The sequence below is a fragment of the Erithacus rubecula genome (assembly GCF_903797595.1).
Source record: "Erithacus rubecula genome assembly, chromosome: 1".
Taxonomy (NCBI): Eukaryota; Metazoa; Chordata; class Aves; order Passeriformes; family Muscicapidae; genus Erithacus; species Erithacus rubecula.
The window spans coordinates 102691138-102718007 of record NC_136658.1 but is presented as its reverse complement, the minus strand read 5'-3'; the positions used below and the strand labels follow the sequence as shown (position 1 = coordinate 102718007).

The 26870-nt window shown below is 35.5% G+C and overlaps 1 protein-coding gene across 12 annotated transcripts in view; it reads left to right on the top strand.

The window, feature by feature from the left end:
- DMD (dystrophin) overlaps nucleotides 1–26870 on the top strand; it is a gene marked incomplete at its 3' end in the record, with an annotated part of 1131161 nt that overhangs the window by 369018 nt on the left and 735273 nt on the right. For all 12 annotated transcript variants that reach the window (XM_079310888.1, XM_079310881.1, XM_079310887.1 and 9 more), the window contains exon 7: nucleotides 7824–7942. In XM_079310888.1, the coding sequence (XP_079167014.1) occupies nucleotides 7824–7942 (119 nt within the window). The remainder of the gene's footprint in view (nucleotides 1–7823; nucleotides 7943–26870) is intronic.

Sequence of the window (26870 nt, the reverse complement as noted above, 5' to 3'; positions counted from 1 at the left end):
GTCTCAAGGAGTACAGGCTTGGAAACTTTTGAGAAGAGCAAGGAGTAGACCCCAAACTAAACCTTTGAGGTTGTCCCAGAGGGAGAAGGAGATTTTCCTGTGGGTAATTAAAGAGGGAAAATGAGGTGTTATTTGAAAGCCTCTCATAGCTGCTGAATTGAAAGTGTGGATTTGCCTCACAAGGACACGGCTGTTGAAGGTAGCCTTTGTTTCCAGAACCTTTAATGTCATTCCACCAACTGATTTGAGTTCTTAGCCTCTCTTAGAAGTTGCCTTCTTCTAGTCTATGCTGTATAAAACTCCACCCCTAGAGATTCAAAGTTCTCTGGGTTTTTTGTGTGCGTGGCTTAAGGAAGACATGCAAGTCCATCTATCTAAAAGACTCAGTTCTTGCCACTGCTGCTTCTGAAGCAGGATTGCTTTTTCCAATGTGATAAACCTCCTAACCTCTCTTCTCCTCCTACTATACTTCTCTCTTAAAGGGGACTGTCCTGCAAGACTGCTGACTGCTCAGGTTATTAGAGAGTAGAACTTTTAAACCGTGTAGTGGTTTAAACACCATCCAGATAATAAACTCCAAATATGCTTCTCCCTTCCCTCTGCTCCCTCTGTCAATGGAGGAACAAAAGCAGATTTTGGGCTGGGTTCACAATTTGTTGAAAGCAAACAGCAATGGAATAAGAAATTCACAGCAACAACTGCAATAATAATAACAAAAGTATACAGAAAAAGAGGCTGTTTTTCTCACAAAAAAAGATGGTCACCCCCTTGACTTACTTCCACTTGGCAGCCTGGACAAGAAGATGATGAACACTCCCTGCAGGTCATGTGGCTTCCCCAGACAAAGACAAGATGGTGACTGTTTCCTCATGTTTCTCCAAGTGGCAGCTGAGGACAAAGGCGAGATGGTGAGGAGGGCTCTCAAAGGCCAAGACAACAGGAAACACTGACAAACAATCCACCATGTAGGGAATCATCCTAGAACAGGTTTCAAGCACACCTACTACAGTCCATCCAAGGAGCCACAAGTGTATTTTTCCCTAAAATCTCCATATTATTCTAACCTCTCCTAGGATGTGAATATAACTTCTCAGTTTCCTCTAATTTTATCCCCACTCATCTTTCCACGACATCTTTCCACCTAGAGACAATATCAGACTGCCTGTTCCCTGATTAGGGTATCTGGTACTCAGATATTCAGACTGCATTCTCCTCAGGATTGTGTAATACCTGGTGTCTAAAATCAGTAATCAGCAATTCCTTTTTGTCCTTCTCTGTAGGAATAGCTTCAGAAGTCTGAACAGAGGAACTCTTTCAGGATCAGTCCCTGGCTGGGGAGTGCAGCTGCCTGTAAACCACACTGGGATTGTCTAGACAGATCTCGGTGTCCTATGTCAGACTTTATGCACTGCTGTGTTCAGTTCAGTGCAAAGTTCACCAGATGAACATCTATTTCCTGCTTACTGGAATTTATGCTCTTTATTCAGGTTTTGTAATTCAGGGCTGCAAAACTTAAGCCTGCTTTTACTCCTCTTCTGTCTGCTGCCATAAATCTTGCATAGCTTTCTGTACAGTGAGCCTATTTTCAATAGAAGTGAAGAAATACTCCACAGAAGTCTTGTATCTTGCCCAGTAGTTACTGCACTTATCTGGGAAATGGCAAGTGTTCAGTCAGATGGAGGCAAGTCTCCAAGACACACCAGTCATCTTCTGGACTTAATCACTAAATTCTCCGCAAAAGTTTCATTTCCTCATTTCCTCCAAAGCCCTAATACAGTAATTTTTAAGGTGAACCAATGACTTTTTATTACTTTGCATTTGATGTTCAGGGTGTGGGAACACTGAATTGTCCTTCAGGATTCCAGATGGAATCAGTTAAATAGGTACACTAGGACATTCAGAGCTCAGGAAGTCCTAACTGTATCCTATAATAATAAAAACCTTCTCTAATTAGTCTAATTCAATCACTCTAACATGTGGGTACATTAGAGAATTGTTGGGTGTCAGAGTGCCTTGGATTTAGTGTCTAAAGAAGACAGTTTGAATATACACCGAAGAAAAATTTTCCAAGAGTGATTTACATGAATTCTCAGAGAAACCTGGTGTCTCACACATCCTGTGCTTTATAAATATTTTGTGAATTACTTATATAGAATGATAAACACTCTGATGACAAACACTTCTGAATTCAGCTTTTCTGTTTTCCCTGTTCAGTTTTTCCTGTTCTGTTTCTTTTTTGTCTATTTTATTCTCCATAATGTTTTGTCCAGATGCTCTCTTCTTTTTTCCTTTCATCCTTTGACTTTATTCCTCTGCATTGGCAGAAAAGGAAGTGGAGTTAGTAAAGAAAGGATAGCTATAGTTTGTAAATCAGGTATTATATTTAATTCATACAGTGGACTTAAAAAAACAAAAATCCTCCAAAACCCAGCAGAAAACCCCAAACATCAAAAATCTCTCCAACACTGGAAGAGTGATGCTACCCAAAGTTTCTCCATGATATTTGGACTCTCTAAAAGTGAGGAGAGATTTTGTGGTAGCATTAAAGCTATTTTTCAAACCAATCCCTTTCCTTTATGCATAGTGATATTTTCATTTCTCTTATATAATGTTTTCAATGATGAACATTGATGAACAATGATGAACATGTTTTCAATGATGGCTGTTTGTTTTGGTTTGTAGTTTGGGGTTTTTTTTAAGAGGTTCAGACAGTAATGTGAAATTTGCATCTGGATGAATTTTCTCAGCATGTCCTTAAAGGGATTGAGGTAAAGAGACTGTCATGAAGCGCTGACCACATAGTATGCTGTGAGGGCAGGGCAAAGCTTTATTTCTCATAGTCTTGTAACCCTCCAGTCCCTAGCTTTCAGACTGCTATTTTGACCAGATCAGATTTTCCTAATGCTCTATATCTGTAATTTTATGAAGGGGTTAGTTTAGATAGATTTCCCATGTCTATAATTACCATGTTTCTGTGGATATTTAGGCTGTTGAGCAATTGCTTTCAATACTGAGTGCAAGAAGCAGTGGAAGACAGGTAACCTGGGAAATCTCCAAGGGCATATCAGTGAGTCCAGAGTGTGACTTTAAAATAAGCTTGGCATATGATCTCTTGAATGATATATTCTGCATTGAACTGAAAAAAACAAGGCAGCAGCTGTGGAGTGGCATCATTGCTCTAGGAATATACAGAAGCTAAAATATTTTGAGGTCAGTCCTCCTACAGTTGAAACTCTCCTTTTATCCGACTTCAGATCACAAAGACCTTACCCCATTTACTTATTTTAATCTTTTTCCTCCAGATGGATATCAGAGAGAGCTTTGCCTCTTTCCTCTAACTTTGTTGGGACTCTTTTTCTTTTCTCTCCTGGCCCTATAATCAGGATTTTGAAGTGGGAACAGGTGGCATTCATTATCTCCCTCCTTGCTTCTTTAAAATGCTTGAACTCAGGCCAGGTGGCTGCCTTGCAAGTGAGCATTTCACTGCAGCTGTTTCTGCTTCAGGGTGGCAAAGTGAGGGGGGAAGGAAAATGGCCTTAAGAAGAGGTCCTGAACAGAGGCAAAAAAAAGTTTTTCTTCAGTAGCTTGTAGGAAAAGTAAAAGCAAAAATAATGGGATGAAGAGGTATGAATATAATCTATTTTCATCAAATCACTAGGTTATGTGTCAATTACTCTCTCCTGATCTTTTTTAATTGTGAGAGTTCTAAAGACATATACAAGATATTCTTGTATGAAAGCTAAAGCAACAAGTACAGAAATTTTCTTTTGGAATGGAGATGGTAGATTTTGTGATCTAAATGTGACGATTTTATGTCTAGAGTAATGGAAAACTGTTACTTTTCTTATCCATTACTTTAATTTCTACCTAGATGTCTGCCAGGGTTTGTTTGTCTATAGCATACACCAGATTAAATTTTTTCATTTTGGCTGAACTAGTTCTGTTTTAAGCTATGTAAATGGCTGTCAGAGAGGATGTAGAGAGTCTCTTTTTCAATTTACTTTTCTTGAAAATATATTTTGAAAAAATTCAGGTTTGTTTTCTCTTTTATCTTTTTTGATTTTTTAATGGATATTTCCACTATTAATGCAAAAGAGCTGTTGGTACAAAAAATACCTTGTTTGATAGAAATTTGATTTTTACCATGTAAACTTCTCCACTGAAGCCTTCATTCCTTTCAGTTTTGGGTTTCCATGGTGTCATTATAAACTGATACAAGACTGGTGCTGTTTGAGCTGATTGGTAAATGACTAGATAAAGTTCAGCATGTTCAACTTAATTCTAATTCTTTAAAATGTGTGTGGCTCTACTCTTCAAGAAGAGGAGTGAGAAATGCTAGTTATTTTTCCTTGGGTTTGCTCCCTTTCAGACAAGACCCAAACTGCAGATATGAGAATAAATTTAATCTCTATTGATATTTCTGAACAACGTCAGAGGACAAATGAAGGCAGAGAATCAGAATTCCATTTAATTTCTTTCCTTTGCTGTTTCATACCTTCTCACTCCTGTATTTAAAACTTCTTAGACAGCTAATAAGCATTGTAATTTGAAAATCAGTTGCAGTGTTGTTTTGGGGATTTTCAAAAGCTATTTTCCACTTCCCACAATTATTAATCTTCTAGGCTATAATATTTCTCATAATCACACTTGGCAGTATTGCTACAGAAATACACCCAGTGCAACATCCTGACACAAAGCACTGAGAAGCTGCTGCTTCAAGCTGATTTTATGACACTGTTATACTAGTGATAGAGTTATGGAAAAGTGTATAGCAACAGAGTCTTTCAACAAAGGGAAAATCTGGAAAGTTGAAGTGCTGATGGAGTAGAAAGAGCTTTTTGAATTTATTTTAATTAAATTGGTGCTTATCAGAGCTGAGTTGCAGTAGGTGGCCATGTACTTGTAAGTTGTCTTTGAATCTGTGCTGTCTGCTTTATGTGCAATACTAAGAAAATTGATAAGCAATCTGACAGTGACATACTAAAGCTTGCTAATTCTCTTCTGACCGTGTCTCAGAGGGTTCAAATTTTTTGCAATCTTTAATGAGTGGAGAGAGATGCTGTATGGCCTCTATACAGGCAGCATGCAAATTTAACTCTGGTGTTAAGATATGATGTTGTTTGAAACCAAACTATTTGATTTTTAAAAGAAAAAGGAACCAAAACCACAAAACAAACTAAAAAAAAAAAACTCTGTGTATCTTATATTGGGTATCCTAGGTCTACAGATGTCATGATAATAATTTTAGACTGTCTTGGTAGGTTAACTTGAAAATCCCCTCCTGGATTATCCAACTGAAAAGCTGGATGGAATTGACTATCTAAAATATTATTAATCATGACAGAGGTTTTCTCAGGAGGGGTAAGATAATATTGTGACATTCCTCAAGGAACAATTGTAAATATTCATGCTCTTGCCCAGTGGAATCCTGATAGATTACAAGTATGTTCCTGGATATAAAATATTCTATCACCAAACAAGAAATGATTATGTGAAGATGGTGTGCTGCTCTGAGTATTGCAGGTGTGCTTAGAACTTTAAGCCAAATTAAAAGAGAAAACAAAAAAAAAAAAGAAAAATTTGAGGGTAGTCCCTTGGATACAATTCTTTGCTCTCCTTGTCGTAAAGGCTCTTCTTACTCAATAATCTTTTTGCACTCCAGTCTGTGTAGTACAGATACGACACATCCTTGCCAAACTTTTTAAGACAGCCAAAATAGACAACTTTGTGGTTACTACAGTGTTCTCTTAGCTAAATTTGCTGTGTGAGCTTGTGCATCCGAATAGGCATAACAAGGATGTGAGTAACACCTGTGTGGTTGCAGAATAAGGTGTAGGGGATGTGGTGGCTTGACCCCAGCCAGCAGCTCAGCACCCAACAGCCATTGGCTTGCTTAACTCCCTGTTCCCCCAGCACAGGGAAGAGAATGGGAAAAATGAAAGCAAGAAAACTCTTGAGTCAAAATAGAGACTCTTTTAATACATGGAGCAAAGAAGAATAGAAGAACAAGCAAAACCCAGCCGCTGTTTAAGTAGGAGGCGCCTTCCCAGACAAACAGCCCCAAACCTCATTCCCTTTCTTTACACAGGTATTTATGGCTGAGCAAGTTATATGCCATGGGGTGTCCCTTTTACTGGTTTGGGTCACCTGTCCTGGCTGTGTCTCCTCCCAATTTCTCACCCATCTATCCCCCCTGTGGTTTGAGGAAGATAGACTGAAAGGAAACAGAGAATGTCTTTTGTGTAAGCACAATTCAGCAATACCTGGTTAGCTCTGAACACTATTTATCTATACATGAAAAATACAGCATCATGTAGACTGCAGTGAACAATGATAATTCCAGGGGAATGGCCAAAAATATTTTTTACTAATTATGTACATCTAGTGTGTATTTTGTACGTCTGTGTTTTAATACACAAACCAATCTATGAGATCATAGACTTAATCCATTCATGAGTAAATTCAGAGATTACTACCTAAATTTTCTCTCTTATCCACTCTGTCCTCAGCCATATTTAACATTAAATTACCATTAATTAGCGTTTTGGGTTATTCTGCATGTGGGAAGGAGAAAACTCCAATATTTAACCATCTATGCAGAGAGGAGCAAAATAACTTGGAATAACTTAGTTGTTACTGTGTAAATCCCTCTCCTCTCAGAAAAGAATTGGGCAGCAATGGTACATAACTAGAGAATAACTGCCAGGTAAAAGGCATTTTTTTCTCTATTCTTCTGACAGTATTACAATATGATACAGTGAACACTTTTTTCATTTATTATAACTCATGAGACTATTTTAAATTAACTCCTAAAATTAATAAAAATGTGAGTAAATCTGACATTAATAGGAAAATATAAATTGTGTAAATAGTGTATTTGATTTATCTCTAGTTGAAATTATACATTTAAATGTCCTCTGATTTAGAGCACTGTATTGAAGTCACAAATAACATAGTTGTTTTTCTTCATATTACATGCACAGTAATTACAAGGTATTTGATTAAACTTTATTTCTCCAGAGTGCCTGATAACAAATTCTGATTTCCTAATGGATAAGTCTCAGATGAAAAGCCAAAGATTGTGCTGTACTAACATTATTTATAATGCAAACAGTGCAGCTGCTAATACAACATCCCAGACTGTGCATCTGAGCTATAATTCAGTTTTGTTCATTCTGCCTTTTCCTGTAAGAGCACGTAAATTGTGACTTGACAGTATTAGGATAAGAGTTGAACTCTGTTCTTACAGGTGTTTCCTAACCCAAATGTTTCTATGATCCTATGAATTTTTTTAACCTGTTAACTGATTTCAATCTGATATAACAGTGAACCAGTAATCTCAGAAACAATTGCATTCTTAGAAATATGAATTGAAGTGAAAGACTGGTAGCTGGGAAAAGGCCCCCAGATGGCCTCAGCAGTTCTGTCCTGCTTGTCCTGCCACATGCCAGTCCTGACTGCCAGTCCTGTTCATGGCCACAGCACCTGCACTTCCCACTCAAGCACAATCTGGGGCTGGAATGAAGGAGCCAGTGTGCTATGGGTGTTGTGGGCAGTGACAGGAGCCCAGTGCTGTGGGGGAGAGCAGCAGTGGTTCAGGGATGTTGAGAAGAAGAAATATTGACAATGTGGTTGTGGTGGATGTGGATGAGAATAGAATACAAACCCATTAGAAACTGAGCTTCATTAGTCCCAGGGCCAATTAGCACTATCTTTCATTCTGAAAATTAAAAACTTGATGCTGATGCTTAGCTTTAGAAGAACATGAGTAAATGTAAGACAGAAAAATAAGAAAACCATTTTTCCTCTTATTTTCACTTTAGACCAGACCTATTTGATTGGAATGCTGTTGCTTCTCAGCAGTCACCTGTACAACGATTAGACCATGCATTCAACATAGCCAGGCAACATCTGGGAATAGAGAAACTGCTTGACCCTGAAGGTTAGTAGAAATTATGTTGTTTGGTGCTTGCTTTTCTTTTTTTTTTTTTTTTTTTTTTTTTTCCTTTAAGTGTAAAAACAGTTTTGCTATGCATTTGGTGATAAATTAATTTTATTATTTTTCTGGCATAAGAATGTAATATTTTGTGAGATAAATCAATCATAAATTGAAGCAGAATCCTTTACTTTTAGAGCTGTGTGCTCTATTGAAATAGAATAAGGTTGCCTATATATACATGCTCTAAAGTAATTTCTTTTTAGCTTTGGGATGCACTGAATTGGAGGCATCTCAGAAAGCTGTTGATTTCTGTTTTGAAGATTTAGAACATCTGCAGTTTTTATATCCTCTGGAAAGATCTTGAGTTCAAATTACCTCTTGATACATATCCAAGACATATTCAAATACTAGATACTCATATTTTTAAATATTATTCTATTTCTCTGTATATTGTAATTTTATCACGTCCCATGTCACTGTCATTTAACCGTAGCTGAAATAGGATTGCCTGTTTTACCTTGAATATATTTTATACACCCTTAAATTGTCATGTTTGTAAGGTTCCTTGTTTTTCAAATGTTCACTTGAATTCCATACATTTCTATATATTCTCTGACATAGTTTCTGCATTGCTGACAAGCCAGTAGTTTTCCCTCAGAGGATATTCCTAAAACATTATTTGCTCCAAGGCAATTAGAACAGCTGTTATATTATAGATCTATATGTGTACATGTATACACACACACTTTTTTCCATACAATGGTACCTCTACTGTATTCTCATGAAGTTCCCTATTAAGCCACTTATAAATGAACTTTTCTATATGTTTTTGCCATTCTCAATGACTCCTTCATGGTGAGTTTTTCATGGGAAGAACTAATATTTGAGCAAATGCAAAAATTAATGTAATGATAGCATTGTCTCTTAATGTTTAAATACAGTTGGACATGTCTAAATTGTTGAATAATAAGCTTGTAACCCATGTATTTCCCTAGGAGAAATATTGAAAATATATGTAGTTGAATGGTACAGAATTTCTTGCCTAGGACACTCTTTAATTTCTAGAACTCTGTTTTGGTGAACCACTGGAGGAAGAAGAGGTTTTCTATTTGCTAAAGCATGGGATTGAGTTTGTAAACTCTGAATGAGATTGGAATTGAAAACTGAGTTGTGCAATCGAATCAATGTAGTCACAGTGTTTTCTATAATTGGTTAATCTTTCTTCTTAAAATAGATTAGTGAATAAGTTATTTTCTCTATGCAAGAGTCACTTCTGATTAGACATTTTATTCTAGTTTTGGCAAAGACACTTGCAGTTGTTTAGCCAACAACTGAAAAATCTCTTAAACATTGGTTGTTTTCCAAATGTCTGCTGTAATTATTTGTTATACAGTGTTGTAAATCACAGTGCTAGCCACCTATTTCTTTTTTCCCTCTGTAAACATTTCCAAAGGAAAAGTATAATTTGTACCTATTTTAAAGCATGAATATGAAGAATTGACTGTTTTGTTCGTGATAGTAAATTTATTTTTAGATGGAAGCCCATAATTTCTGGTACGCATGCAAGGGAGAAATCTTGTTTGAAGGTTCTAGAATATCCTTTCTGTAATTTTGCAATGTATAATTACCAAGTCTCCTAATTCGGTACTCAAATGTCTCCTAACACCATATTTTGTAACAACACTCTCTTGTCTGGCTGCAAAATGCTAATATATTACAATAAAATGGGGTATGGAGTGGTGAAACATTATTTTAATGTAATCCAATACCTGTCAAAACAGCACATGTGTAATTTGTGAGCACTTTAAAATTTAGGTTTTTTCATTAAATGTCTGCTGTCTCGATTTGAAAAATATTAAGTAGAACGGAAAGACACTATTCAGTAAAGACCTACTTTTGTACAACCAATGTAGCATTCAATAGAGAAAAGTTTTGGGGTTATTTTTGTTCTGAAATTATTGGTGATTGATACATGTTGAAAACAGATGTCTAGGAAGATCATCTTAGCAATTAGATTTTGATGAGGAAATATTTGCACTCAGCCAAACTGGTTTTCTAGGTTATATATTAAGTTTGCTTGTTTCTGAGGTTGTTGATATTTAAAGTCTGTCCCATGAGAAACAGTCAGTTCATTGCTAAGATTGTTAATATTTTTAGTCTATCCCATAAGCTTTTAAAACATTTTTCAGAATTTGGTCTCCATTTCAGTCATCGAAGTGGTGGTGATAATTTATGTCTAGGTATTTTATGTAAAAGCTATCTTGTGTAAGTTAAAGCTTTTGTATCTGGACTGGTTTTGGATTCATGCAGAGATGATCATTCCTGTTACTGTCCTTACTTATACTGGCTACTAGGAATGTTTTTTTTGTGTCAGGGTGTAGGAAGTCCTGCAAGGGGCAGGTAATTGAGGTCAGTGATCTCTGAGTTCCCTGCAACTCAACGTGTTTGTGGTCTTTGACTGAATGCTGTCAGTGAGTGAAATGGAGGTAGGTTTAAATGTCAATCTGGTGTTCATTACTGTACTGCTTTCCTGCTGTCTGGTATTAAAGATAACAAGAGGAAAATACAAGATCAGGTGGAGGAAATTGATAAATGTTAGAAGGTTTTGTCTAGAAGTTGTTAAAGACCTATATATTAGGGTGCAAGATTCAAAAGAAAAATGTATTTGCAAATCGAATTTTTGCGGTCACAGTATCCCAGTGTAATTCCTAATGGCCTTCTGTCATAAGGAATTTATGGTTATGAAAATAAGGTATTTTAAATCTTAATAACTCTTTCTGTAATCCCTAGATACTTCTTTTTGCTTGCTCAAAACTAGTATTTGTTGCCAAATATTAGTTGCCCAAACCAGATTTTTTAATGAATTGATTTCTGGTCAGATTTGAATGGCAAAGATGATATATGGAAAACTTCTACTGCAGTTGTGTATATTTTTTTAATGCTATTTCCCCTCTACACACCCCTTTTTTAAAAATTAAAAATAAAACCACTAATTTTGATATAATTAAGGAAAATTGCTGACTGATTTGTCACTGTCTGACAGCGGTAGTTTTCTGGATGTGAATTTGACTTGCCCACTTTAAAAATATTTTTGTTGATTGTCTTCAGTGTAAATACTTGAGGTTGTTATTCTTTGTTCTCTTGAATTTAGAGTATTTCTTGGTAAAAATTATATAACCTGTGAATACTTTTGCAAATTATTAACTCCTTATGTTTCATGCTCATTATTTTAAGCTATTTCTATATCTCAGTATCAATTAGTGATGAAGATACTTGCCATCTTTGCTGGTATGAGCTGTCTTAAGACGATTTTGGAAAAGAATTAAACTGTCTTAAGCATATTAACCAAATGATGATGATACCTGTAACTTCAGCTTGTATGCATTAAAGTTTAAATGATTGATCAAGCTGTTAAGATTAGCCTCCATCTTTTAAGAACATCTGACAACCTGCCTTTGCATTTTAAGTAGTTAAATGGCTCTTTGCAAACTTATCCGTACTGATTTTATGGAGTAATATGATGCCAGTCTTCACAAACTTCAGAAAATATACTAAAACTTATTATATTCCTTGTTGTATGTTCACTTTTTCTGGAACATTTTTAAAAATGTTAACCAAGCAAGGAATAGGACAAGCAAGCATGTGGTCATCAACACATAAGTTACATGTTATTGATTGCATAATGGCATTTATGCTTTACTTTGGCATAAAATACATATGCCACATTGGAGCAGAAGGATCTTTTGAGGAAAAGTAGGGAGTGATGTCTGAGAAACTGCATCTGGGAATAGATCAGAGCTGTCTTCTTTCCCCTTACAACAACAGAGTGCTACTGAAGTAGCAGCAGAAGTGTTTGTGTGCTTCCTTCTAGCAATGAACATCTGATTCTTGGTTTAATGAACTTTTCCCTGCTGTCTCTTTCCTGGGCCTTGTGCTTGTTTGTGCTAGCCCAACAATAAATAGACTATGAAGTTATATAATTTCTGCTGTCCTTTTTAGGCAAAGTAATTATCCAGTTTCTTATACTTCTGTGTAGTCTGATAGGAAAAAAAAAAAACCACCTTATTTAATCCATCCCAGTCATATTTTCCATATTTTTCCTTAATTTGCACTGATGATGAGTTTTTGGCACCATTATTAAGTGATAATGAGGCTTGGACAGTTTTTCATTTGACAACTTTTTTGTTTGATCTTAACTTCCTATACTTGTGTATCTCAGCAGTAATAGATTCTACCATATTGGAGCACAAATAAGAGGGGGAAAAACCTCTCATCACTCTAGTTCATGATGTTAACAGTGTCTTCACTCAGTAGGTGTATACAGTTGTAATAATGGTCTTTAGTTCATTTTAGTACCCTTGCTAATATGTCTTATTCCAAGGGATTATGAGAAGTTTGTTGTTTATTTTTCTATCGTGCCCTAAAATTTAGCAATGTTTTGCCCAGTACAGGGTCAAGGTGGGGAGGATATTTTTATTTTCTTTAAATGCAGGAGGCATATAATTCACAAGAGCTACATTTGATATGATGCCTTTGAGAATTGTAAAAAAATATGTAAAAAAAGCACTCTCAACTTAGAAATCATTATTTCAATTGAACAAAAATCTTACAATGATGAGAAAATAAAACTTCAAAATATTGGTTTTTTTAAGGCTTCTTTTGGTTCTCAAAGCCAGGAATGGTTTTGGTTAAATAAGAGGGAAGTCTACAGGATTCACAATTTAAAGTGCAGCTTTAACTTCACAGCCCTTTAACTACTGCTTTACTGCTTGTCTGCACAAATTTCAGCTCTACTTCTGGACATGCCATCAGGTCATATCAGAAGCTTTTCCTTTAGTTTGTAGCACAGATATGAAGTGCAGGACAAGAGCAGATCTATGGAAATGCCTTCAAAGCTGACAGTGGGAAGAGTGAGCTCATATGAATGAATTTGTAATACACAGTTTGCCAAATGCCTGTTAGTTTGATCTATATTGTTGTTGTAATATTTTACTCTGCACTTTCTTTTGATAAATATTTGTATACTCAAGATTAAACTGCATTTATTCTTTACCCAATGTTAAGATGAAAGTTCTCCTTTTTCTTTGCAGTCTTTAGAAAATAAAAATAGTCAACAAAAATAGTAAACCCACTAGACACTATCTAACCCCATTTTATCTTCCATATTTGTGAGTATATTTATCACTGTTTCTTTGACCTGTGAGCAACTGAGTTAACAAGATATGATTCAACAATCAGTAAATTTTACAGATTTCCATGGAAATAAATGGCCTGAAGAGTACTGCATTAAGAGACTCAAGGACAAAATAGGCTCTTCCTCAGTGGGAAAATCTAAAATAGGTGTGATTTACTTTGGAGCAGGGCACATATGCTACAAAAGAAATTGTGAAACTTTCCATTATGAAGGGTGCAGCTTATAATTTGAAGTACTGAACATGGAATTATAAAGAGCTCTGTAATGCTTGCAATGCAACTGTTATTGTAAGTAGTTCAGTGATGGTTAGCTAAGTATAAATGCATAGAAATGAGATCTGTATTAAAATATGTGCAGTTTCTAACAGTGGTGACACATATAAAAAGTTTTATGAATAAAAGTAGGGGAAAGAGAATAGGTATTGTCATATTTCCAGATGATTGTCATATTCATCTTGGATTTTTGGTGATGGTGTATTCAGACATACTACTACATGTTTCTGTAAAACCATGTCTGAGCTTGTAACAATGCTATTTAATTGATTAGCCTCACTGAGCTCAACTGATGTTCTTCACACGATGCTGAGAGAATTTTGAATGAGGTACTGGCATGTCATCTGTCATTTCTTAACTAGATCTCCTGTCCAGCTTCTTCCAAGGTGAGAAGAAGCAGACTAGGTGTTGCAGATACTGTAAGAAATGCAGAAGTGTTTGTGCTCTGAGCCTATTTTTTAACAGTTTTTTGCTTTTCAAAAGTTTTGGATTTAGCACACTGCCACCTTGCACCTGCAAGCATAGAGACACATTAAAAAAAAAAAAAAAAGGCAGTATTCTAAATACTTCTTTGTTTACATCTAAGTACTGCTTATATAAGTAGCCTCCTGGTCTTGCTTAAGCAGACCATCTCCTACTTGTTGCATGGTCTTTCAGCTGCCTGGGAATTTGCAGTTCTCTGCCTTGCTTTTTTGTTTTGTTTTGGGTTTTGATGGAGTGGTTCTTTTTTCCTTTTATTGTGGAGATTTGTTTGATTTGTTGTTATAAATAACTTGGTGGAATAAATTATTTTTTTCTGTGTTAATATTCTACAACTGCAGTGCCTCAGGGCACTGGTAAATTGTAGTAGCTGGTCTAGTCTGACAATCACATAGGTTTTTTGCCAGCACTCACAATATGTGTAGTTTTCTGTCTATCACTAATAATACTGTGTTTCAGCATTTTTTTCTAGATAAATCTCTGTAAGAATGTTAAAATATGTTCAAATACTAATCAAGGTTCGATCTAGTGTTTTTCCTTTGTCGAATTTCTCATGTGTATTTTATGCTGGGACTTGATATGTCCATAATCCATGCTTTAGACATGCTTTAAGCATTAAGCATGCTTTTTAAACTCTGTAATTTAATGAATGAAGCTCTTTTGGAATTGTGCAAATAATAGTTGGTTGCTCAAAATAATCACTGATGGAAGACAACTGAGAAGAGATCATTTTATAAAAGCATTATTTTATCTGATGCTTCAACACAGAGAATGAAATGAGTTTTGCCTGTCTAAAAATCACAAAGAAGAAGGTGTATTTGGGTAAATATTCAGCATTTAGTCTGAGTGTCTGCTGGTGCATAGCAATGTATCTTTATTGGATATTTAGTCTCATGATAATTAAAAAAATATGTAAAAACACTGCATTTGCCTAGGCAACAAAATTTATGCATTAGATTCTAAATAAACTTCAGTTGAAGTGGGGAGATTGATCAATTGGAAGAAGTTCTAGTCTACTTAATGTAAGAGTTTCTTCAAACTATGAATAGGCCCAGATCAAATTACAATTCTTCAATCCTGAAATGCCAGTTACTTAAAAAAGTTCCATGATGAGCACCTTTAGCACTGTAAGACATGTACAAATATATCTGTAATAAAAAAAAAAAAAAAGACTTTTTGAAAATAGAGATGATTTGTGTAAGGAATTGTGGAGCATGGGAGATTAATGCTCTAAAAAAATCTAGAGAACAACTTTGGTAAAAATTAATACACCCTGTCCCATATTTTGTATCTTAATATACTTTTTTTTTTTTTTTTTTTTTTTTTTTTTTTTTTTTTTTTTTTAAGGTAAAAATTTGGTCTATTTAGAAACCTCATAGCCCATATTCCACTGTGAACTTACTCTTATTTGTCTGTTATTGTTTTGCTGTGGAAAGGATTGCTAATTTAAGTGAAGAACTCATACAAATATCTCAAGACATCTACATTTTTATTTAGGTCCCAAAAGGAAGGATGATTAAGATATTTACCTGCTGTAATTGAACCATGTTAATTGAGAACATTTGCTTAAAATCTTGGATTTTAAATAAATAGGCAACAATAAGCATTAATGATTTATGCTTGCTTTGAGGCAGGGTACTCCACTAATCCTCTATTTTATGAAATGTTAGTTTTGCACCCCAAGTGGAAATGCTGGACTTTCTCCTTTTGGTTGTTGTTATCTGAGAGTCATTTTTAACATGGTTATCTACCAGGTGGTGGAAGAAACAACTTTGAGTTGAAGCCCAGAGAAAATAAACTAAAGGAAGACATTCCTATGAAACTTTGGGATTTTTGAATCAATGTAATGGAACTTTAATTTCTAGATCAGAATTTGATCTCTGAGCTGGCTTCTTAGGATCTATGTCATAGAAGACCCACATTTTTTGAGTTTCTAAGATTAATTTTTTAGCTGTGACTCTGAGTGAGTGTGAACTAGTTTGTGTGCATAAATCCACCTTTGTCAGATGTATCCCAGCCTTTAACATGATTGTTCTTGAGATAAAACTTTTTTATGAAGACCCTAAGAGAGATTATTCTCTCTGTAATGATTTTCATCTTCAGTTGACATTCTTCCATAACAAGGCAACCTATCTAAAGCCTAAATTAATTTCCTTATCTCAGAGTGTCTGTGTTAATCCTGCAGTCAAGACATTCTGGGCACTGTAATGGCTTTCCTGTACAGAAATCTGATCAGAAAGAAAAAAAAAAAACCTTGAGAGAAGAATTTTCTCTTTTCTATGCAGTGAGTATTATTTTCTACTGGTTCCAAAGAGAACACAAAGTAATGCTTGAAATGATTGAATCTGAAAATAGAAAAAAGATTCACCTACCCTCAGGCAGCTATTGCATTCTTAATATATTAAAATGAAAGTGTAAGGAGAAGAGGACTACAGAAACTTTAGAGAGATACTTTTTCTCAGTTCCTTAAAAAATATTTTGAGCCTTGAAATACACTGTTAAAAGAGAAAGAAAATAGATTATCATGATCTTAATAGACAGTGGTGAGTTTTTTCCATTTTTGGTCTTTCTGAGAATTATTTGCTTTGCAAATAGGGAAAAAAACCCTGTTTCTAAATTACTGTAAACTCTAGTCTATTGTTGTGGCTGATTTTCAGTGGCTTCATTGAAACAGTATAGCTTGAATAACCTTGATTCAGAAGTAGACATTAAAGTTCAAACATGATTAATGGAAAGTTGTATTGGCAAATAGCACTTATGGGGCACTTACAAAAAAGTTAAAACTAAAGGAGCAAGGCATAAGGAAATGACAATTTCTCTGTTTTCCTCTTTTTTCCATTTTGATCTATTTATTTTTAGACTGGTGCTGTAATGGGCAGAGGGTTCCATGGCAGTTACTTTCTTGCTGTAAAGAAACGGGAAAATTAATGTCACAAGAGAATCTTAACGTAAAAATTAGAACATGTATTTCATTGTTGGTAGATATGGGAAGTAACTGTTTTATAAAATGATTGCAGGATTTCTGCTACAATTTCCATTTGGAATCCAGCCAAGAGGGTGACATGCTTTGTTAGAGTGGTTATGGAATTACTTTCAAAGACAGTGTATTCTATTTTCCTTTTAGTTTACTTCAATTTGTCATATTTTTCTTTTGTATAGCATCTTGCAGGAAGCAGGTTGTAGATTCTCTTCTGCCAGTTCTGATTCCTCTGCTTATCATTAAATTTATTGATACATTATTTAGTGCAAAAATATCAATATAGGCGGAAAATGCTTTGAATTAAAGAGGTTTGTATCAGTGAAGTGTATTATATCTTGTGTGAACAATATTTTTAAGATGTGATCCATAGGGATTGCTCTGCCAAACAGCTGAAGTTGCTGCATAAAAAATCAGCCTGAAATAGGGAGAAGCTGTGTGAGCCATAACTAAAGCAATACTTGAATGTGAGTGGAGGGAGGGCTTAAAGAGCAAATTGAAGTGGTTTTTTTTTTAGTAACCCACAGCATGTTTTTAAGGCATACAGAGATAAGCAGAGAGAAAATAGTGTGAATCACTCCTACTGCTTCAAATAAACTAACTTTGGAGGAAATGGACTGATGCTCCTGAAAATACTTGTTAATCACCAAGCAGCAAGGGAATAAAGCTTGTGTGCATTGGTAGTGGGCAAGGATAATTGTTCTCTGGTGTGTTTTCTGGACATTTTTCCCTTTCATGAAAATAGTACTTGTTTGCATTTTGGAAGTGTGCTTGACTGTGCTATGCTATGCCACACAGCTTTCATTAAATAAATAGAAAACTTTCAAGAATTTTCAAAGAAGTTATGAGTACTTAATATTTCTACTCTAATATTTGGACATGATTAAGACTTGAGTGTTGGAACCAAAGATGTCTTTTGTCACAAATTCACTTAAATATAATGGTGGATATAAAAAAATAGTTGTATCAATGCCCAAAATGGCAAATCATCAATCATATTGAATTTGAGTGCTTTAAGCTCTTATGAAGTGATTTTTTTGCATACTTTATGCAAGATCTGCATACAACTCTGAACATGAAAATTGCTTTTGCCCTTGTGTATTTGCTGAATCCCTTCTCCAAGAATCACTGTCAAATAATGTCTAAAAAACATTATTTGTTTTTTAGCCAAACTTCTCCATTACTTACTGTTATAAGTCTTACACAATTAAAATGAGAGTAATTGAAATCCCTCATTATTCTAATGTTGTTTTGCTGTGACAGCCTCCCTGACTTTGACACAACCATGGCTCCAGAGCTGCAATGGAAAAACAGCAATCAGTGATCTGCCTTCCTACATGGCTGTATAGCAGTGCCTGTGCTCAAGGCAAGACAATTAAAGCTACTGCAAACTGTAATTTGCTGCCCTTTTTCTTAATTTTTCCAGTCAGGAATCACCATGTGTCCTTTGTGTTTTCCATGGTCAGATTTCCTATGTAAGTTCATACATGTAGTTAGTGTGCCCAGAGTATACTCTTGGACCCAGATGCTGCAATGCACTCAGGGGATTAAAGATTTTTCAAGCAGTAATGACTCAGTTCTGGAAAATACAGGATTGAAAATTTCATTAAATCCTGGAAGAAAAAAACTAAACAAAATACAACAAGAAAATGACAGTCTTTCATCAATTAGTGTGTGCAGAGGGCAAACATAGACAAAGCATATTCTGAATGCTGCTTTAAATAATGTTGTTTAAAGATATTGCTGTACAGCAAGAAGAATTGGAGGAAATTGGAGAAGAATTGGAAGAAATAACTCCATGAAGGATAGTGTAGAAAATTACTGGAAGAGTTCTTGGGTTTTTTGCATGCAAATTGCATTTTGTTTAAGTGATGAACCATGGTAATCTTTTGGGAAAGTTTTAAGAGTGGCAGAAAAGCTAGACTTCCAATTTTAAATAAACAAATGAGTGTTGAAGGAATATATTTTTGGACTAATGCACCCTTTCTCTGTAATAGAGAAACCTAATAAAAAGTCAGCTGCCAGCTTAATTATCATAAAAATGATTGTACTTGTTTGTCGCTTTCAGAACTCACAATAAATCTGCAGTTTAAATTTTATTTTTTTTTATTTTTTTTTTTTTTTTTAAGAGTAGCTTCTATTCAAAGTTTCTGTTTGTATTTTAATTTGTCTGAACTGAGAAATCACTAAGTACTGACACCATGTGTCTTTGCCTGGCTGAAGGAACTGGGTGGAACTTGTGGCAACAATGAGTGAGGAGAGATGACTGGAATGAGAAAGGGAAAAAGAGGAATTGTGAGGAGGTAAAACAAGGTGTTAAAAATGAAGTGAGCCTGAAGGTGAACTTAAGCCTGGTAAATATTTGTAAATATTTGCATGTAATTTTTTTGTTTCTCAATAATTAAGTCAGTAGTTAAATTCAGCTTTTGTTATTCAGTGATAAATGAACTCAAATGCTGTGAACTGAGTCTGTTTTGTCTGCAGCAATAACTGGTGAGTGATTTCACTGTCTATTTTAATATTTAATTTTCTCACTCTTGTGCTTTGAGTTTTCTCCCCTGTCCCATGGGGAGTGAATCTGCTTATGAATGGGATGTGTTTGCCAGCTATGTCAACCCACAACCCTCAAACATAGTATATGTAACTAAATACAAGTGTAATCCAAATAAAAATGGGTGTTTGTTAGTGCTCCTTTTTGACCTTTTTTTTTTTTTTTTTTTTTTTTAACTTTGAACTTTTGTTGTTCAGGTGATAATTCAGGATTTATTTTGCCTCTAAAAGATAAAACAATCTTGTCATCCCCAGTTGTCTTACAAGTGTGATGGCTGCCAGTGCCTGGGCTATTTGTAATTGACAGTGGCCTCCTAAGGTCAAGAAAATAAACCCAGCATTGTTGCACCTGGGACTAAAGTCAGAAACACATTTACACTTCAGTTTTTTAACTGTGAAAGGGTTTGCTTTTTCAGTATCTGCATGACCTGTGAGACCATAACAGTATAAGATCTGTTTAAATGAATTGAACTAAATATGATGAGGGAATGGTGTGTATGTGGCCTTTGTTTGCCTCCTGATCTAACTCCTTTAACTTCTGCATTCCTCTGGTTCTCCTGGGTGACTGAAACACCATTATGCTGCCTCCAGGAAGATAATTGTCCTTTAGAAAAACAAATATCAAGATTAATATTTATAAACTGATGCATTAGATTTTCCTGCTTGTAAAAGGTGAAAGGTGATTGCTGAGCAAACTTTCAGAAAGTTCCCATGTAATTCCATGAATTGTAGTCTGGGGACACCTGAAAGACTTTATAAAAAGCTCAAATGCATTTCTGCTCCATGTATTCTGCAGTAATTGCATAGTCACTCTCCCAGTGTCACTGATTTGATAGTTTTATTAATCAAGGGGATTTCCCATCTTTATTAAAAGAGAGGATTATGTTGTGAAATGAAAACGAGAATTTGAGATCTTTCTAAGAAGAAATCATGTGCAAAGGAAGCACACAGCATTAGAATATTAGCATTATCCATTTCATTCTGCTCTGTCATAAATAGTTTTTACATAGAAAATGTCAAGGATAGCACAGTAGAACCCCATCATGCCTTTCTCAGCTTACATGTGCTATTTCTAGCACTCTTGTTTGTCTGTAGCTTATTCTATGAATATTTTTCATTGTATACATAAGTTAATGTTATACTTTTTCTATGCTTAATATTCTGTGGTTTTGATTATTTTTTCTATAAGTTATAGAACTACACTTATCTTAAAACAGTTTGTGGAAAATGAATGTTAGGAATGGAGAAAATATAAATACTATTTCTAGTGTATCTATTGTGTTCTTATGTGCTTTGGCATTAGTATTTAGAATTGCTACATAAAAAGTTAAAAATAAGTTTTTGGTGCATTTGACCTCTGAAATTCAGATTGATCTCATCTCTTTTGACCTTCAGTGTTATGTGAACTGTATATTTGTATAGGTGAAGCCTTATTGAACAATGGCTTTAGTTCAGTGAGCTGAGACAAGTATTTCTTCTGCATTAGGAATGCACAATTTGCCTTTAACTTTAGAAAACAAGAATCTTTCAAATAGTGCAAAGAACACTGGGAGTGTTTGCCTGAGTAATCTTTTATTTCTCTCTTGTATATGATGTGACCAAATACAAAGAGGTAATGTTCTGGTTTTTAAATTGATGGCCTGAAAATTCTTCTTTCTAAACTGGAGTAGTCTTGGATGCTAAGTGGGTTACATGTGTGAAGAAATATTTTGAGGAAAAGTTAATTAGCAGATATGAATTTTTTTTATTATTATTTTTATTTTTATTCTTTGGCAGCTATCTTTTCCATTCAAAACTGGTAAATAAAATTCATTTTCTTTAGAAAGTAATGCGAGGAGGGTGCAACTTTCATAAAATTGTAGATGGCTAATTAAAAGTACTACTACTTACCATAAAATAATATCCTGAAATGAAAGCCTCATGGAATTGCCTGCAGAAATGTTTTCCTAGCAGAAAATCTTTCCTGAGCTGTATTTCTCCATTAAATTCGTACAGCAGAAGGGTGTTGTTTCCAAGGAGAATTCCTTGGGATCTACAAATGCTCAGTATCACATTTCCTTTCCTCTTCCAGCACTTCAACTTTACACCATTTAACTTAACCAATCACTTGGGTCAAACAGTTTAGAGAAGGATTCATATAGGTTAAATAGTTTATTATAGCACAACAGTAACTTGCAAACTTAACTTACAAATCTGAAGTAGTGCATAAGAATCCAGGAGAGCAGCATTCCTAGCACATTTGGTTCAGCATATGCACACTTGCATGCACTCAGACAAGAAGATTCTGTGTGAGGTACTTGTGAAAAGTTCTCAAATTTAGTGCAATACTCTCTTTGGATGTCTTTGCATCCTTTCAGTGGGTGTTGGGGGCCTCAGCCGGGAATCTCTCATCATTTGGTGATCCTCCTTGAGTGTCCTCTAGCTGTGAGAGGTGACATGCTCAGAGGATGATGCTGGTCACAATGATATCCAAAAATTCATGATGTTTGGGAAATCTCCCTGTGACTGGAAAAATGTAAAATGTCGCAGCTGTCTTCAGAAAGGACAAGGAAGATGATTCCAGGAATTTACAGTCTCCTCTGCTTTTATCTGTCATCAAGAAGTTTATGGAACTAGCTCTCCCAAAAACTTCCAGATGCATGGAGAGTCAAAAGTGTTTGGGAACATTATGCCTTGACATTCTGGATAGTGCTGGGGATAAGGAGAAATCGATGAATATGTCTTACCTTGATTCTAGCAAGACATTTCATACCATCCTTAAAGCCAAAGCAGTGAGATGTGGTTAGACAACTGGCTAGATTCCTGGTTTTAAAACGTTGTGATCAGTGCTACAACATCCAGCGGGTGGCAGGTGTGGCTGTGATCCTCAGGGGTGGAGAGGGGACTGGTAATGTTTTACTGTCTTAAGGTCATTACCTGGGTGATGGAAGGAGCTGCACTGCAGCTGGTCTGAGCATAATTCCTGTCTGAACATGAGTCAGCAAGTCTCACTTGCAGCTATGAAATCCAGCTACATACTCAGCTGTAGGACTGAGAATGTCTCCTGTAGTGTGAAGGAAGTGATTGCTCACTTCTGCTCAGAGTTTGAGTCCCTTTCTAGCATACTGTAGCTAGTCACAGACTACTTCAGTATGGAAAAATTCAAATAAGTCATTTAGATTCTCAGTAACTGCTTTGTTGTCTTTACATGTTCCTGCTGTGCTGATCCTTTCATTCTGCAAAGCCTCTAGGAGGGATCTGTCTCTGGAGATATTTGAGGCAAGATTTATTAGTAGTTTTCATATGTTTTGCTGGTTGCTCCTTCTGGGCCAGACTTTCTGTTTTTTTTTTACTCTAAGCCTGCCAGAATTTATTATCCTGTTTTCTCCATTTGGACATGGTATGAGCTTCTTGAATTATACTTCGGGCAACTGCTCTTCAGCCCTCTTGACTTGCTTTTATTTAAGTCTTCATTGTTCCCTTCCATCTCCACTTTCCAAGGTGATGCTGCTGGCTCCCTTGTGATTAAACCCTGATCTGCTTTTGGATTGTTTCTCTTGAATCTCAATCTGGCAAGTGATAAATGGGCACTGTGCTGCCTGTGTGACAGGAGTTATGAGCTGGAAGGAAACTTTAAACTTCCTTTGTTTCTTTGGCAGCTCTTTGTAGTCCAGAATACTGAGTCTTCTAATTTCTCTTTCTCCCTCAGAAATTTTTCTCCTCTTTTCTGCTTGCTAGCCTAATGAGATCAGTAATTAATGTTTTATCCCCTCTCAAATATTTTTAATCTGCCCCTTTTTGGGGGGGGGTGGGGGACAAGGTTTAAACGTTTTTTTAAAGAAGTTTAATGCAAATTAGTTACCTTCACACAGAAATTGTTTCCAAAAAATTATTAATTAAATTTATATAAAGACAGACACTGTTTTTTTTTTCTGCTTGTCTTTTCACCTGTCTTGCCTTTAACAGTCTCTGTAGAGTTAGTTTTTTCCTTTTTCCCTGAACTACTGAAAACATAGGGTAATCATCCCAAATTGATGTAATAGAACTAAACAGAATATCGCCAATATTAGCAAGAGCCCAGGCTCCAATGAACATGTTGAAAGATCTTCACCTTTTGCTGAGAGTTAAGGCATTGCCATGGATTTAAGCTTCATTAGTACAAGATTTCATGCTGCCATGTGGTGATTAGGAGGGGAAAATCCTGTTTCTCATCCATACCAATGGTGGGAGACTCAATGTCTCTCCCAGTGGCAATTGTAACATCACTAAAAAGCTGAATCCAGCTCCAACTAGCAGGACACAGCATTTCAAATGGCACTAACCTCATTTTTTCCTAGTGTACACCCTGCAGAGCACACAGACATCAGTCAATATTTATCAAGGTGAAATAAATCAGATGCAGTATTAGGTGGTGCAGGCAGATTGGAAGATCTTGTTCGTGGCATGACAGCCTTATGCCAAGTGTCTCACACTGACTTGACAGGTAGAATTTCTCAGTCCAAGAATCTTTCAAATCCAACCTTCCCTTGAGGTTTATTCAGAAAACTTTTTTTTTTTTTTTTTTTTTTTTTTTTTTTTTTACCAGCCTCACTGAAGGTAATAGGTACTTTTTTGAAGTAGAAGAAATTGAGAGAGTGTTCTTGTTCTGAGTTCAGGAATGCATTTTGTCAAGAACATGATTTCTTTCTGTGGTGAAAAAACTAGAGGATTCCACATTTTTGGAAAAATCCAGAACTAGGCTTGACTTCTAAATTATACCTGAAAACTTAGAGAAAGATGCTTTCAAACATCCAAAGTACTGAAAATGTGGACAACAGTGGGATTTTCATTAAATGCGGCTATTTAACTATTACACAGGGTTTAAGTATATATTTTTTAATCTTATTGCTTCCATTTAATGTTATTCTAATTGTAGTTTCTTGTTTTGTTTTTGTTTATTTGTTTTTTTATTTTTTAAGGAAGTACTTTTCCTAAATTGAATGAATAGTTAGCTATGCTCTTTTTGGATGTTTAACCTACAAAACACATTAAAATATTAATTAAACCTTGCAATAATACCTGTGAGGACTGTACACTAGCATTATCATTGTTTCACAGATGGTAAATGCAGTTAATATTTCTCCAGTAGTGCTAGAGAACTTTTGTATCCAGGAGTCTGTCCAGTTCTGTTAATTTGTTTTTTCAGCTAAAGCCTAACATTGCTGAGATAGCTGAAAGTAAAAACAAAACAAAAAAAAAAAAAAAACAAAACAAAACAAAAAAACCAAACAAAAAAAAACAAAACACAAAACCAAAAAAAAAACCCCACAATATTCTGGATTATAATAGGCAATTATATCTACATATCTCCAACTTTGTATCACATTTGCCTAATGCGGTGCTCTAAATTCAAGATGATTTATTTTGAACTTCAGAGGAGTTTAGTTTTGGTCATGCATGAGATGTGCAATTCAATTGCTAGGTTTCTGAACATGGGCTGTTGTTTAGCTGTCCAGAATCAAACTGCTTGATACATGATTTAATAAAACAGTAGAGAGGTAGTTGATCCAGTCAGTCATCCTTTGAATTAAAACTGTAGCTTAAAATTGCTTGGAAATAAGTATTAGAGGATGGACAACTTTTAGCATTTTTAATGGAAAACGTTATTTGATATGCATTTTTGAAATGTCTAAGTGATTTGAAAATTAAATTATGAAACGTGCATATGAAAATTAGCTTGATCGTAGATTTCTTGCTATTTACTCTGTTTTGTATTGCTTTAAATGAGGCTCTTCAGAATATTTCTTAAATGCAGACAGATTTAATTTGGAGATTGATTTGCATTGATTTTGATTCTATTTGCATATTATAGTAATGTACAACTAATAGAGGTGCATTTTACTCTGTATGTTAATGATAACTCTAGTAAACCAGCCATTATAAGGTAACAGTACATGAGCGTATAGTTGTTGTCCAGGAATTCTAAGTTTTTTTATTACCTCGTCTTTTAATCTACTCCCTGGCTTTCTGTTAAATATTGATAATGGTCACTAGTACCTGAGTTAAGTTGCTCTGTACCTATTGGGAAGAAGGAAGGTACCTTATAACTAGAGCTTTGGACAATGTCTAAAGGTGCTCAGTATCACTGAAAACCAAGGTGTTGTTATATTTCCTACATTTTGGGTCCCTTAGCAGTATTTGAGTGGTGTGCAGTAAGAGCTGCTCCAGGTGAGCTGCTGTTCATGGGTCATGTCCCATCTGCTCATCTTGTGCTGTCCCTCTCCTGGCAGTGACCTTGAGGAGAAGGGTGGGCTCTGGCTCTGTTACTCTGCCCAGACAGACACTTGTAGTGCCTTATCAGATCTTGTAGGTCATTGCCATTGCTGCTGCAATGTGGAGCACAAGAAAACAAAACACTCTGTCAAATGCATCCTGCTCTCAATGGGCAGATGCTCACTGAGTATTATGAAAAGATGTCCCTTTTTGGAAGAGACTCTAGGTTGGTCTGAAGTGTCAGGGGTAAGTGGAAAATCGATGGGTACAGGCTGCTCCTTGAAGGCACTCATCTCTCAGTTGTACAGGCTGTGAGCATGTCATGGAAGAACATCCATCCTGTTAAACACAGACTGGCAGTAGAAGCAAGGCTACTATAGTCAATTTGCTACTAGATATATCAAAGTTCATGTACATTTGCTTGTGCTGTGCTTTTGTATGGCAAGTACTCCGCTGGGAAATGTTGGATAAAATTGGTATTGAATAGTTTGCTGTAATAAATTAAAGCAAGGAGAATTACTTTGCCATGAGCTATAGTGACTAGTGTGATTTTTAAATCTTTCCTTCATAGTGTGTTCATCACCTTTCTCCAGTATAATTTTACTGTATAATCAGCTATCACTCCCCTGACAAGTATTAGTCTGTTAGAAACTTATCATAGGCTGACAAGTGCCAGAATTCACCCTCACATTTCTGTCACTGAAACAATCAGACACTTGGCTTCAGTGACTGAAATATTGTATAACAAATTATTCTGACCTACAGCTTGGCATGGAAATAGTTTTTAATTGTTCAGTTTCAAATCAACATGGAGTTGTAGATATGACCCTTGATGATGTTTCTTTACATTGGCTTTTTTGTTTAACAGTAATAATGGAATGTTCAGATTCTGTGCTGCTCAATCCTAATGCTAAGGGAATGTACTCTTACCTGTTTTGTTTCATGCTAGAAAACACCCTGGACAAAATAAACTAAGTTAATTTAAATTTTAAAAAAACCAGTTGTGTAAGTATAATTCATCATATTGGTGTATATTAATATTTTGGAAAAATGACAACAATTAACTGTATGAAGCTTCATTTATATAACCTATTGTGTATGTAAGATACACTTAAAGAAGGCCTTCCCAGAAGACATTGTCAAAACATATAGGGATGGTTTCCAAATTCATTGCCTATTATTTGTACCATTATGTGAGATTCTTCTACAGTTTCTTTTCTAATCCCT